The 15009-nt window shown below is 34.3% G+C and overlaps 2 protein-coding genes across 2 annotated transcripts in view; both read right to left on the bottom strand.

Annotated features, from left to right (window-relative positions):
* The window catches only part of LOC134723093 (E3 ubiquitin-protein ligase rnf213-alpha-like), a 119422-nt gene extending 114369 nt beyond the window's left edge, over positions 1 to 5053 (bottom strand). The window contains exons 1-3 of the mRNA XM_063586733.1: positions 4558 to 5053; positions 1232 to 1275; positions 722 to 901 (exon numbers count right to left, since the gene is read on the bottom strand). The gene's annotated coding sequence lies outside the window, so the exon portion shown is untranslated. The remainder of the gene's footprint in view (positions 1 to 721; positions 902 to 1231; positions 1276 to 4557) is intronic.
* Positions 35 to 6856, bottom strand: LOC134723095 (uncharacterized). Its single transcript, XM_063586734.1, has 5 exons — positions 6253 to 6856; positions 4558 to 5462; positions 1232 to 1275; positions 722 to 901; positions 35 to 59 (listed from the first exon to the last, which is right to left on the bottom strand). The coding sequence occupies exons 1-5, from the start codon at positions 6854 to 6856 to the stop codon at positions 35 to 37; spliced, it is 1758 nt and encodes a 585-aa protein (XP_063442804.1).
* Between the last annotated feature and the right edge of the window lie 8153 nt (positions 6857 to 15009).

Raw genomic sequence — 15009 nt, forward strand, 5'->3', positions numbered from 1 at the left:
AATATTATAGATTAGAAGTTAATTGTCTGTACATTCAAACATACATACTACCTAATTCTCTGAAAAAGAGTTCTTCAAATTCAAGTGGTATTTTTTTAATATCATCAAGTACTAAAGAAAAACAAGAATGTGTCCCCAGTACATGGATGTCCCAATCACACTATCATTTTTCATGTTGAGTGGACTGTGAAAATGGGGGAAAATATCTAATTTGGCATTGAAATTAGAAAGATCACATCATAGGGAACATGTATGACATGTATACTTAGTTTCAAGTTGATTGAACTTCAACTTCCTCAAAAACTACTTCGACCAAAAACTTTAACCTGAAGTGGGATGAACAGACAAACGAACAAACAATAGTCAGACGAACAGACGGACAAACAGACGCACAGACCAGAAAACATAATGCCCATAAATGGGGCATAAAAAACAATTATAAGGGTAAGTAAGGGCACAACTTTTGAACAGTCAATGTCAAAATAATTAAAATAAAAAAGACAAAAACTGTGCTTTATGGTCAATGAAAAATTCATAAGATAATTTATTTATCATTCAGTAACCAAACTTGTCATGCTTTGTATAAGTTTTTTTTTAAAGGGTCATTAAGTCAGCCACAAATGTTTATACTTTTTACAGGAAACTTGCAATGACTTAAATGATGCAGTTTCAAATATTGTAGATATAGAATGAGGATGAATAGGGTAAATAAAATACATACCTTTCCAATTTTAATTTGTGTTGTTTGCTCTCCCAACCACCACCATATTTCTCAAAGGCAATAACAACAAAGTCTTTATCTGGATTGATCAGAATGGTGGGTGAAATAACTGCATGGAAACATACATCTACAAAGGAACCTGTGCTTTGTTTCTTCCCTTCTGGCTTTTTACTACTACTGCTAAAATAGTAGAAATAGAAAATATGATAAACATGAGTAATCAGTATCTATATTAAACAATCAAATATTAGTATAAATGAATATTGTAATCTCAAAAGTCAGAGCAAACTCTTACCATATCCAAAATAAAAAGGGATTATAAAGCATACAAATAGTATTTGTAATAAATTATTCATACTAAAATCAATGACAAACATGACATATTTTCCTTTACTATCATGTTTTTTATGATGTTCCATGGTTCTCTGAAATTGTGATTTTTTCTTATATTAGACATCATGTCTTTGCACCTAATTCAAACTCTTTGAAAAGACTCTCTATGATACATACCTTGCAGTTTCTGCCACAGATGCTTTTTCTTTAGTTCCATAACTCTGAAAAACATTATAAAAATATAAAGTTACATAATTGGACAGTATTTCAGAACCTTATAGACATGATAGGGAAGATTCAAGTGAATAATCATCAAACATTTCTGATTATTGTTTTATTTAGGAAAAGTACTGCAATCTTTTCTACAACAGATATAAACATGTGTTTATGATATATGAGAAAACAATTCCAATAAAATTGACTCTTATGCTTCAAATTGAACTGATTTCATGTATAAACAAAGTATACTTTTATACTTATGTTTGCAGTACAAGATTTAAAACTAGATACCATTGAGATGGGAGCCATCTCAGTGGGCCCCGCTGTCAATAACATGGGGTAAATAAGTTGTATGGATAATCTGATATGAAGCATTATTTGAAGTTATTACATAGTCTCATGTGTGATTTTATTTTAAGATTTTAAGTTAAAACTGATAAGTATTCTCAACTTACATTCATAGTATAATAGTGATATGACTGCATGATGTGAACTCATTGTTGACTACTCTAAGGTGACTTCTGTATTTATGGATTGATGTTTGAACAATATGTTTAATGGTGCTGCCCAATTGATATTTGTCACATATTTTTAGAATTATGCCTTCAATACATTATGACCCACCAAGTATAAAGTATGAAATATTAACGGTTCTTGAGAGGTAGAGCGGACACAATTTGTTAAGAACAACGAACGGATGGACGGACTGACCTTTGACCTAGGATGCATACATTATGACAAATTCTCTGGTGTTGGTTAATATATATGTTTAGTTGAAAATGTTTGTCAGGTATAAAGTATGAAATAATAACAGCTGTCCTCTCAAAATATAGTGTGGATCAAATTTGTTAGCGACAGACAGACAGACCTTTGACCTAGGAAGTTGTACATACATCATGACACACCCTCTGGTGTTGGTTAAAATGGATGTTAAGTATAATTTTTGAAATCATAACGGTTCTCAAGATATAGAGCGGACACGATCTTCACCACAGGACACGTGGTTGTCAACTGAAACCAAAGATTTTGACCTTGACCTTTGACCTAGGAAGTTGTACATACATCATGACACGCCCTCTGGTGGTGGTTAAAATGGATGTCAAGTATAAACTGTGAAATCATAACGGTTATCTAGATATGGAGCGGACACGATCTTCACCACAGGACACAGGGTTGTAAACTGAAACCAAAGTTTTTGACCTTGACCTTTGACCTAGGAAGTTGTACATACATCATGACACACCCTCTGGTGTTGGTTAAAATGGATGTCAAGTATAAACTTTGAAATCATAACGGTTCTCAAGATATAGAGCGGACATGATCTTCACCACAGGACACAGGGTTGTCAACTGAAACCAAAGTTTTTTTTACCTTGACCTTTGACCTAGGAAGTTGTACATACATCATGACAGGCCCTCTGGTGGTGGTTAATAAACATGTAAAGTATAAAGTATGAAATCATAATGGTTCTCTAGATATGGAGCGGACACAAAATTAAAGTGTTACGGACGGACAGACGGACAGACTGATAACTATAGGGCGACCTGCCTAAAGGCGGGGCCCTAATAATTGCCAATTCAGATGGTTTGATTATAAGTAATACTGCCTCAGTTACAAAATGTCTATATATTCTTAATCATAAAAGTAATTTTTCTCAGTAGTTCAGGTACACCTTTTTATATGACTACAAAAATTGAAATTTTTTTGGTCGTATATTGGTATTATGTTGGCGTCGTCGTCCAAAGACATTTGATTTTCGCACTTTAACTTTAGTAAAAGTAAATAGAAATCTATGAAATTTAAACACAAGGTTTATGAGGTCTTAAGGGTCTAAAATTGAACATTATTTGATTTCATAAAAAATTGAATTCTTGGGGTTGGATGATATGCAGAATCTAACCATGTATATAGATTTTGGATATTGGACCATAATAGGTAAGTGTCCAATTTTAAAGTTTTTAAGTTTAAGTTCTTATACCACATCCATTCAGTGTCAGAAAAAAGGAAAATCACAAAAATACTGAACTTAAGAGGAAAATCAATTCGGAAAGTCCATAATCACATGGCAAATTCAAATAACAAAATACATCAAAAACGAATGGACAAGAACTGTCATATTCCTGACTTGGTACAGGCATTTTCAAATGTAGAAAATGGTGGATTAAACCTTGTTTTATAGTGCTTACCCTCTCACTTTGATGACAGTCTCATCAAGTTCCATTATATTTTCAATGACAGACACTATAAATAAAATAGTCAAAATATGGGTACAGTACAGCAGTCATCATCGTGTAACAATTTTAAAAGGAACAATTTAGCAGAACACAAAAAAGAAACCTATGTTGTGTCAACTATTTAATCACAATCCAAATTCAGAGCTGTATCAAGCTTAAATGTTGTGTCCATACTTGCCCCAACTGTTCAGGATTCGACCTCTGCGGTCGTATAAAGCTGCACCCCAGGGCTTCCAAAAAATATTTGAGCCAGCCAGACATTTCATATTTGATCCCGATTTTAATCCCTTAAGACTTAGTCACAAAAGGCAATTATGGTAATCAGATGGCCATTCCAATGATTGACATTACATTAAAAAAAACCAACAATTTAAACTTTACTTTGATATGATACCTGAACAGGTAGATTTCAGCTGTCCAACTACTAATAAGCCTTGATTAAATTTAGAAAGTATTGAAGAAGGTGTTGTTTTGATAGTAATTAATCATCATGTCACATTTATGACCGGAAATGTGTTTATGTTAAAGGCAAAAGGTGACAGTCAAAAAGATCGTGAATTATGTAAAAATGACAGAAAAAGCCTTGAAAACTAAAAAGTGACCGTTTCATGCTTTGCCCAGCTGGTCTTTTACCGGACATTATATAAATGACCGGAATATATGACCGTTTTGGAAGCCCTGCTGCACCCTGCGGAGCATCTGGTTCTATGATAAAAGTAATAGGCAATTTGAAATATCATAAGAATGTAGTTTACTTTCTTGAGAATCTGACTGTTCCTTTTGAATGGCTTTACTGGAAGACAAAAAGATCCACGTCTGGTTAGACAATAGATATTGATTTTAAAGACCAACAATTTGTCTTATATATTTGTAAATTGTACCTATTGTAACACATGGAAAGGTTTACCTGATTAATTTTTATAAGACAAAGTTAATTACTTGAAGCTTCTACCTTTAATACAAATTTTTCACTTATTTCAAACAAATTATAAATTAAAACTTACATCTGCAACTATATCTATTAACAAATAATGCAGATTGTGTTTTTACCTTAGTATCAGCAGAATTACTTCCGGTTGAAGATCTGGTATCTTTAGTAGAAGAGCTGTTTGTATTTGAATTTCCATCTTTATTCTCCTTTCTTTTCTTTCTTTCCTTCTTTTTTTCTTCCTTCTTCTTTTTGTTACTCTTTCTATCTTTATTCTTCTTTTTACTAGCAGGCAAGTTTTTTCCATCTCCGTCAGACTTTTCACTATCAGAATCTTTACTTTCACTACTGTCATCCTCACTGCTTTCTTCGTCTTGTTTCCCTTCTTTCTCTGATTTAGCACTAATTTCTTTATCAGTTTTGTCTTTGTCCTTGTGTCCACCTTCTCTTTCTTGAGACACTTCAGTATCGTCTTTTTGTGAACTTGATTCTCCTTTGAAGTAACTTGGATTTGTGGGGTTAGATAATGCACCAAAAATGAATGAATCTTTGAATCTTTCAGAACCAGGTCCTGTTTGAGAGTCTGTTGTAGTTTCAGAGGTACTTGTCTTGTCTTGATTCTTGTCAGGTCCTGCTTGATAGTCTGTTGTAGTTTCAGAGTCAGTTGTCTTGTCCTGATTCCTGTCAGGTCCTGCTTGAGAGTTTGTTGTAGTTTCAGAGTCAGTTGTCTTGTCCTGATTCCTGTCAGGTCCTGCTTGAGAGTCTGTTGTAGTTTCAGAGTCAGTTGTCTTGTCCTGATTCCTGTCAGGTCCTACTTGAGAGTCTGTTGTAGTTTCAGAGTCAGTTGTCTTGTCTTGATTCCTGTCAGGTCCTACTTGAGAGTCTGTTGTAGTTTCAAAGTCAATTGTCTTGTCTTGATTCTTGTCAGGCCCAAATACTGAGTGAGGTTGAATTGGTACTGTTCTGTTATTACTGGAACTTTCCTGGAATCTAGGTGAATCACTTTCATTTGTTAATTTTAGTTTTTCTGAAAGAACAGTAACAAAGGTCAATAGTACATACTAAATTTTTTAAATCAAATGTAAGAAAATATGTAAAGGGGGGTCAAATAATCTCCATGGTAATGAGATGTGACAATGCTAATACAACTGCATACTGATTATCATTGACCTACCACTTGAAGTTACCCATAAACCGACCTAATGTCAAAATAATATGTGATAACTAACCAAAAATTTTGAGGTCAATAACCATGACTGAGGGGGCTGGGCCAAATAATCTCCATGAATATCTTCTTCTTCTTTAGGTTTCTAGCGATCCTTCAATTATTAAAGATTATTCGCCGGGCGTCGACTATAAAATTTATAATTTACACTGATTTAGCAACAAAAAATCAAAAATAACAAAATCAAAAAAATCAACATAACGTACGTACATTTGAAAAAATAAATTGTGATAAAACTATATACATTTGATAACAGAATAGTTAGGGATAGAATATGAGATATGTCAATGCTTATTCAACTGCATACCAAATATATTTGACTTACCTCTAGTTCACCATAAACTAGACCTAATTACAAATTAATACAGTTGATGCTGTCATTAATGCCGAAAAATAATACCTATGTCTTGCTTTTTTAATCCAACAAGCGAGACAAAAATCATGTGAGCAGAACACACAAATTCATACCACGCACCTACAAAAAATTAGACAGTCCGTGTTGTGCTATTTAAGAAACCCATAAAATCATAGCAATTGTCAAGTGAGAAAGGAGGTACAGATAGTAAATGTATGTTATAAAAGTTTGGCTTACTCAGTGGAGTTTCAGGCTCATCATTAGTGTTTTGTGTATGACTGGTTTTATTCTTTGATCCTGGTATTTGTGATGATGAAACTTCCATTTTGTCTTCATCCCTCTTAGATCTTGTTTGCTCATGGCTGAAAGGTTTAGGATCTGAATCTGGTATCTGCTCCTGACTTGTAGGAGTTTCTCGAGTCTGGTCTTTACTGGCTGAATTTGATTCAAAAATCAACTCGTGACTTTCTGGTGTAGAATCTAGATTCTCTTTTTGACCTTCAGCATTAGATTCTGGAGTCTTTTGACCTATTGCCAGGTTTACTGCTGCTTCAGAATCAGATGGAGTGCTGTCTGTTGAAGAAATAATTTCCATACTGTTACCATTAGCAACATCACTATTCTTTATGCTGTCTACAGACAGATTTTGATTTGGAAAAGTTTGACCTTGCACTGCTGAATGTATTATACCATTGTTGTGTTGTTCCATTTCCAAGTCTGTTGAACCAATTGTATTTTGTACATTCTGTGAAGTAAGGGGGTTATCTGCAGCAGACAGATTAGAATCAGAGACTGGTACGTTGGCATCTGAAATATAAATATCAAAATGAAAGTTGTGCATGCTCATTTAAGAATTTTATTTAGGATATTTATAAAATATTGTTTGGAGGATATTAAAATTTACACAGTTGTAAATTGAACCATTACAAACTTTCAGAGATGCTTTAAAATGTGAATTTAACCTGCAGGAAATGTGATTTGTTTGGTACTCACTCAGATCAAGCAATCATCTGATGCAAATATTTTTAATGTCAATGCCTTTATCTAACCTGCTTTCTTGACTGGTTTAGCACAATCTGGACAAAACTTGGCATTGTTTGTAAGCTGTCTGCCACAAGCAGTACCATCATCATTTTGTCCTGTGCAGATTATTCCTTCCTGGTCAAATATGGTGCTGTCAACTTTCCATGCACAGTTTGAACAAAACTTCTGTTCTTTTGTTACTGCATCCCCACACTGTGGACAACTAGGCATTTTAAATATGTAAAATTTGCTACTTTCACTTTTGAAAATTATCAGCTTTGCAAGTTAACACAGTATATTTCACATTTTATAAATGTTTAACTGTCTTCCTGAAAAGAAAAAAAAGATTAAAGTGAAAAGAGCGATACTTGTATAAAATTTTCAAACAGGGATAAGGTCTACTGTCTTTGTTATGCTTGTGGCATATACCTTGCAATAGTATGACATAATGAATGAACGAGATGAGTGATATATTTCAGTTAAAACAGCCCCTAAACTCTTAAAATAATATAACAACCAGTGACGGATCCAATATTTTTATAATTGGGGGAAAAACTAACTGCCTAAGAGGGTGGCCACTCTAGTCTGATACTTCAGCTTCCCTAAAGCAGAGACCTGGGCCCCTGCCCCCTCTCTAATACCCATATGACAATAGATAGCAATAACACCAGCAATACAAAAATATAAGTAATAATATCATACCCTATCACAGAAAACTAGCATTTCAAATTGATACAATACAATGAACTAATCAATTCTAACTGCATATTTAAGTGGGACAAAAGTTATACATGTACCTATAGGTATTTAACTTTTTAATTTATTAGAATTTGATAAGATTACATGAACTTTATCAGATACACAGTTCATTCACTTTTGTATTTTAGTTTGTAACAGTTACCTTGTATATGAACTATATAATTATATAATCTGAAATATAAATTTAATTTATTAAAACTTATATCATATCTCCTATTTGTGTCATTAGGTTGATGTAAATTCCCGTAATGCACATACCCCATATCTACTTTCATCATGTTCATTCACATTTCAATAAATTTGTTAAATCATTATTTACATATGCCTAGGAATATATATTTTTATTCATGTTAAAATTTTCGTACAATAGACGACTTACGAGTTTGATGCATTTCCATCATAAACTTTGGTTTTAGTGAACATCATTCAAGCATTTAGGGATGTCATCACTTCTGTTCTTATGTTGAGCCATTGGTTGAAAAATGAAAATGCTATGTTGCACAAATTATTAGGGAAAATTAATTCTTATATTAATATTCAGCACTGTTATCATTAGGAAATTGTGATTAAGCACTTACGGAACAAATATTACACCTAATCCATCCTGCATAATGACAATCATAAAGACGATTGATGAACAAGCGATCCCTTTTTTCCTTTAAATTTATACACATAAAGGCGCACAAAACTAACAAACTTTTCTGATGACGGACATAATTGGAAAGTGGTCTATTGCATGCATTGTAGGATATATGATTAATAAATGACTATTTCAAATTTGGCAATAACCAATACATTGTCATTATCTCCCTATTTGTGGATTTCAAAATTTATGAAATCTTAGTGTCACTCAATATTTTTTCTGTGTACAGTTTACCTCTATCCTTATAGATTTTACCCCCAACAAAAAAGTGATAAAAATTGTCATTCAAGGGCAATGACAACATGAAGAAGTTAACAGAAAACCTCTGAATGGTTCACCTATTTGTACATCTTGTGTTGCTGATCCATACCTGCCAACTTTTCAAAATGACCATGGGGGTTTTACGTGAAAGATGGTTTTTATAGTCCTACAAAACCTTCAAGGGGGCCTTCAAATATATTCTAATGTGGTTTTTTTTTTGGCTTCTTCCTGCTTTAACAAGCTCATAGCCATTGTTAAATTAATTGTTTTCTTTAAAATAGTGGACAAAATTGCTCTTACAAAATTTCCATTTGGGAGCCTCCATGGGGGAAATCCCCTGCAAATAGTTAGCAGGTATGCTGATCATTTTTCCTGGTTGCATTTTGTTGGTTTGTCGTAGACATTAAAAATCACACTGATAATATGAGTCATGTTGCTATATATTAGAAGATCTTAGCTTAGTAATTTAATTTTGCTTATTAAAATTTAAGGAATGTCTGACAATTTTTGACAAAATGGATATTACAAAGACCTTGACATTCTTAATCAAAGCACCAAAGGCGCTGTAGGCAGTTAAGTAAAAAAAAAAGCAGAGGAAAACTTGGCAGAAGTTTATATAATAAGACAAATATTGTTGCTTCAATTTGTTTTTTAAAGATTTGTTGAAAAGAACAAACATTAAACAATCATATATTGTACATTTATGTTCATTTAATAAATTAATCATTGAGGCAAATAATTCATATTTTGTCAGTTTTTAAAAGCAACACATATATCAAGTATATTTTATTCATGGTCATGAGTCTTCAGTGGTACAAGTTTGCAATGATTGCAGTTCGTTAACGTTAGTATTGGTTGACTGTTAGAAGTTCAAATTGACTTTAGTACGAGCTTGTAAAAGTATGAATAGACTTGCTTCCCTGGAAAGAAATCTGAGTTTGTGTTCAACAGTACACTTAGTTATCAAACAGGAGTGGGTAGGGTGACCCTAAGGACTCTCCCTATATTTCATTTGATCAGTTCTCATACATGAATATATATGGTTTAATTTAAAGATGGGGGTCTCGACTGTTTCCAATTTCTCAATCAGGAGGGGTGGGGGTGACTGCAGGGACTCTCCCTATATTTCATTTTATTTAGAGGTGGGGATCCCAACTGTTTCCAAGTTCTTAAATAGGAGGGGTATGGTGACCTAAGGGACTTCCCCTATATTTCATTTGATTTGTTATATAGTCCCATACATGAGTATATATGGTTATGGGGTGAGGATCTCGAATTTTTCCAAGTTCTCAAACAGGAGGGTGTACAGTGACCATAGAGACCCCCTTATAATTTATTTGATTTGTAATATTATCCCATACATAAATATATATGGTTTAAGATTGTGGATCTCGACCATTATAAATTCTCAAACAGGAAGGGGTAGAGTGGCCCCAAGAACTCAATCTATATTTCATATGATTTGTTATATTGTCCCATACATGAATATGTATGGTTTAGGGGTGGGGATCTTGACCGTTACCTGAAGTTCTCAAACAGGAGTATGAACAGTGACCCTAGGAACCCCCACATTATTCCTGATACGACCGTTTCCAAGTTCTCAAATAGGAGGAGTAGGGTGATCCCCAGGGACTCCCTCTACAAATTTCATTTTATTTGTTATATTGTCCCATACATAAATAAAAATGGTTTAGGGGTGGGGATCTCCACTGTTTCCAAGTTCTCAAATAGGAGGGGTGGGGTGATCCCCAGGGACTCCCTCTACTTATTTCATTTGATTTATTATATTGTCCACTACATGAAGATATATGGTTTAGGGATAGGGATCTCGACCGTAACCAAGTTATCAAACAGGAGGGATGGGGTGATCCCCAGGGACTCCCCCTATATTTCATTTGATTAATTATATATTGCCCCATACATGAATAAATATGGTTTGGGGGTGGGGATCTCGACTGTTTCCAAGTTCTAAAACATGAGGGGGTGGGGTGACCCTGGGGACTTCCCCTATATTTCATTTGATTATTTATTTAGTCTCATACATGTATGGACTCCACCTATATATAATAAGTTTTGCTTACATTCAGGTATCATATATATAGTTGCACTATTTGTGCCTGTCCAAAGTCAGAAGCCTGTAATTCATTGGTTGTCATTTCTTTATGTGTTACATATTTGTTTCATAGTTATTTTATTTTATATAAATAAGGCTATTAGTTTTCTCGTTTGAATTGTTTCTCATTGTCTTATCGGGGCCTTTTATAGCCGACTATGTGGTAATGGTATGGGCTTTGCTCATTGTTGAAGGCAGTATGATGACCTATAGTTGTAAATGTCTGTGTCATTTTGGTCTCTTGTGGACAGTTGTCTCATTGGCAATCATACCACATCTTTTTTTTTATATAAGAAACTTCCAGCTATTTTAACTGACCCATCAAAATTGAGAAGAAAAAAATACCCCTTGAAATTGCAGTAATATGTTTAACTTTAAAAGCATCTAACATGCATTACCAACATTTATCACTGATAAAGAAAATGTATACTGTTACCAGGAACATATATATTGTTAGATAAACTGTTCCTAGCTGTCACATTGTATTTGATTTTGACATTAAAATTTGTGTACAAAATGTTTTCTGCTTTTTCTTTCTTTTACATATATCTTTTGGTTTTCAATTCTAGTGTTTATATTTATTTACCATGCATAGATGTATTTTGTCACCTGTCTGGATTTTTTTTTAAATGATATCCAAACCCGGGATTGCCATTATCCGCTTCCGGAATTGGATCGGATATTGTTATTGTCTTCCCCCGCAGCCATTTTATTTTCAATGTTGTTTTTGACAGATGGAGTGAGATACAATTTTACTCGGATTTACACATTATTTGTCGGCGATTTTCTGTATAAATCTAGCGGTTGAACAAATTAAACATCGCTGTCATGGATAGTAATGATGAAAATAAAATTGAGATCGTTTATTAGAAAAATTTGGTAAAAATGTTTGGAAAGTTTTTTTTTAATTTTCTTTCAAGGTCCGTCGGGCATGTCGGGCGTAGCTAGTAACCAAGCAGAAAGTCCGACTGCAAAAATGGAAGGTCCCAGACCTCGGACCACCGCTAATTTGAACCCCTGCGTTCAAATTGAAAAGATACGAAATTTCGTATTCTAATTCAAAATTGCTGCCAACAGCGTGATTAGTCGAACTAATTTTAATAGACTACTGAAGTAGTTGACTACGTATTGATGACAAACAATATTCCTACAACTTTTGCAATTTCGGAAATCTAAACTACTTGTCTTTAGAGATTTTCGGCGATTAAATATATCATACACGTGTTCTTTGACATCTTAGCCAAAAGATCAGGGGATAATAAAATACATAAGGATTCCTAATGTGCTCTTCTTCCTATGTGCAACTTCAAAACTTTTGGGAAAATCGACGATCATTAAAGGTTATTTTGGTCATATTTTTTGTAATCCAGAATGAAAAGTATGAAAAAAATGTCCAATAAGTTATACATAACATAATATCCAGCTAGATAATAACAATGGCATGTATTTCAGCATTTATTGGGTAGAACACAAATCAAGGGTGCTCGCATAAGGCAGCTTAACTGCCTAAAAATCTGTGCTCCTGTCAGACTTTCTTTATCTAGGTTTAAAATATGAAAGACAATAATGCATTTTGTCCCCATGTTCTAATTTTAGCCATGTTGACCATGCCCTTTTGACACCCTGGATCATCGGACACATTTGTAAAACTAAATACCATAAACTGTTATCACAGAGATATGTCTCGCCTTTTTGTAATTTTGAATGTAAAGTAAGCAAACCATTCAAAGTCAAAAGACCATGACTGAGGAGGTGGAGCCAAACAATCTCCATGGCAATGAGATGTGACAATGCTAATACATCTGCATACCAATTATCATTGATGTACCACAAGTGGATCTCCATAAACTGACCTAATCACAAAGTAATACATGTAAAGTAAGCAAACCATTCAAAGTCAATAGACCATGACTGAGGGGGCGGAGCCAAAAAATCTCCATGAAAATGAGATGTGGCAATCGTAATACATCTGCATACCAATTATCATTGATGTACCACAAGTGGATCTCCATAAACTGACCTAATCACAAAGTAATACATGTAAAGTAAGCAAACCATTCAAAGTCAATAGACCATGTGTGAGGGGGCGGAGCCAAATAATCTCCATGGCAATGAGATGTGACAATGGTAATACATCTGCATACCAATTATCATTGACATACCACTAGTGGTTCCCCATAAAACTGAGCTAATCACAAACTAATACATTGTTGACGCCATCACCGTCGCCGTAGCCGACGCCGGAAACAGCATACCTATGTCTTGCTTTTTGACTCCGTCAAGGCGAGACAAAAATGATGATTGCTTAGTTTAGTTTAAACATATTTATTTATAGTGGATTGGGAAACAAGTTTTGCAACTTATATTAATCCCTTTCCACTTTGCGGGTGCGAGTGCTGCCTTGTAGCGGCATTAGCCTACTCTTTTTCGAAATCTACAAGGGTGTCTTTAACGTGCAAGAGATGTGGCTCTCTCTTAACACGGGTCAGCCATTTATCGTCCCCTTCCGACGGACTATCATCGTTTCCTCAAGACCATATTCGCAGATGGTGTCAAGGGAGAGCCGAAAATTGAGTTCCTGAAATTTTCATCCCAAACGGGAATCGAACCAGGAACCTTTGTATTAGTAGTCCGATGCACTAACCACTACACCACGGCTCTCTTAAATGATGATGATTGCTTGCACTGGCTGGTGGCAAAATTTGGTTTTAAGGTGGTATGGGTGTCTTCCTCCATCTTGGATTGTAAAAAACAGAGAACCAAAGGTCCAAATTTTCTATCAAGTCAGCAAAATTTTTGAAAATTATTAGTAAAAACATGAAAAAAGAATTAAAAGACATTGAAAAAGTTAAATGTTTAATACAAATGAGAATGGAAATGATTAATGTGTCAAGGAGACAACAACCCGCCTAAGAGAAGACAGCAGCCGAAGGCCACCAATGCAGAGAGAACAATACCTTTCATTCCTGATTTCTCCAATAGAGAAATTAACAAGAATTCTACTAAGAATTTTCTTATCCAGGCATAGATTACCTTAGCCGTATTTGGCACAACTTTTTGGAATTTTGGATCCTCAATGCTCTTCAACTTTGTACTTGTTTGGTTTTATAGATATTTTGATTTGAGCGTCACTGATAAGTCTAGTGTAGACGAAACGCGAGTCTGGCGTACTAAATTATAATCCTGGTACCTTTGATAAAATTGAAAATGGAAATGGGGAATGTGTCAAAGAGACAACAACCCGACCATATAAAAAAACAACAGCAGAAGGTCACCATCAGGTCTTCAATGTAGCGAGAAATTCCTACACCCAGAGGCGTCCTTCAGCTGGCCCCTAAACAAATACACCTTATCGCTAATCCCGGCTGACCCATCCGCTTGAACTTTTGACGTCAACAACAATCACTTTTCCATTGTGGCGTCACATATTTTGTTTTATGACGTCAACATTTTACGGGAACCTGTGTGATATCAAACAATGGCGGACAAATAGCGATAAGGTGTATATATACTAGTTCAGTGATAATGAACGCCATACTAATTTCCAAATTGTACACAAGACTTAAACTACTACTACATTTACTATGTGTGATAGATGCTTAAAACTATTTTAAGATTTAAAATGGCATAACGTGCATAACGTTTTTCTATATAAACTTGTTGGTTGTTGATTAGTCTGAGGACTAGTTGTTGATATTACCTATTTTTTTTTACCTTTACTTAGCAAATGATTATCTGATCTATTCTCCAACAAACGAAAGATTTAGTAACATACTAGTCCTATAATATATGCCTTCGCATTATATATTCACTATTTAACGTTTTCATGCTGATATTTTCATTTTTTATTTTTTGTCTGTAAATCTTTTTATCAGAACAGCAAATGTAAATAGTGAATAAAGTCCCCGAGGTCATATGTTATAGGAGGAGGACTAGTAACATACTTACCAGAAACTATAGTAGTCTCTTCCAGAAATATTCAGGAAAATGATTTCCCCGTGGATTTTCAACAATCTGAATAGCTGACCTTTAACTGCTGATTATAACTGACTGAAATTCCCATTACTTCCAAAAAATGTATTTCTACTTTCGGTTTCGTTTCTGTAAAATTACCCGCGAAAAAAATTTCAAGCTAAATTCAGTGTCGAGAACCCGACGTCAAATTTGAAAGTTTGCAAAATTGATCATCATGCTT

This window comes from Mytilus trossulus, chromosome 6, assembly GCF_036588685.1.
Source record: "Mytilus trossulus isolate FHL-02 chromosome 6, PNRI_Mtr1.1.1.hap1, whole genome shotgun sequence".
Taxonomy (NCBI): Eukaryota; Metazoa; Mollusca; class Bivalvia; order Mytilida; family Mytilidae; genus Mytilus; species Mytilus trossulus.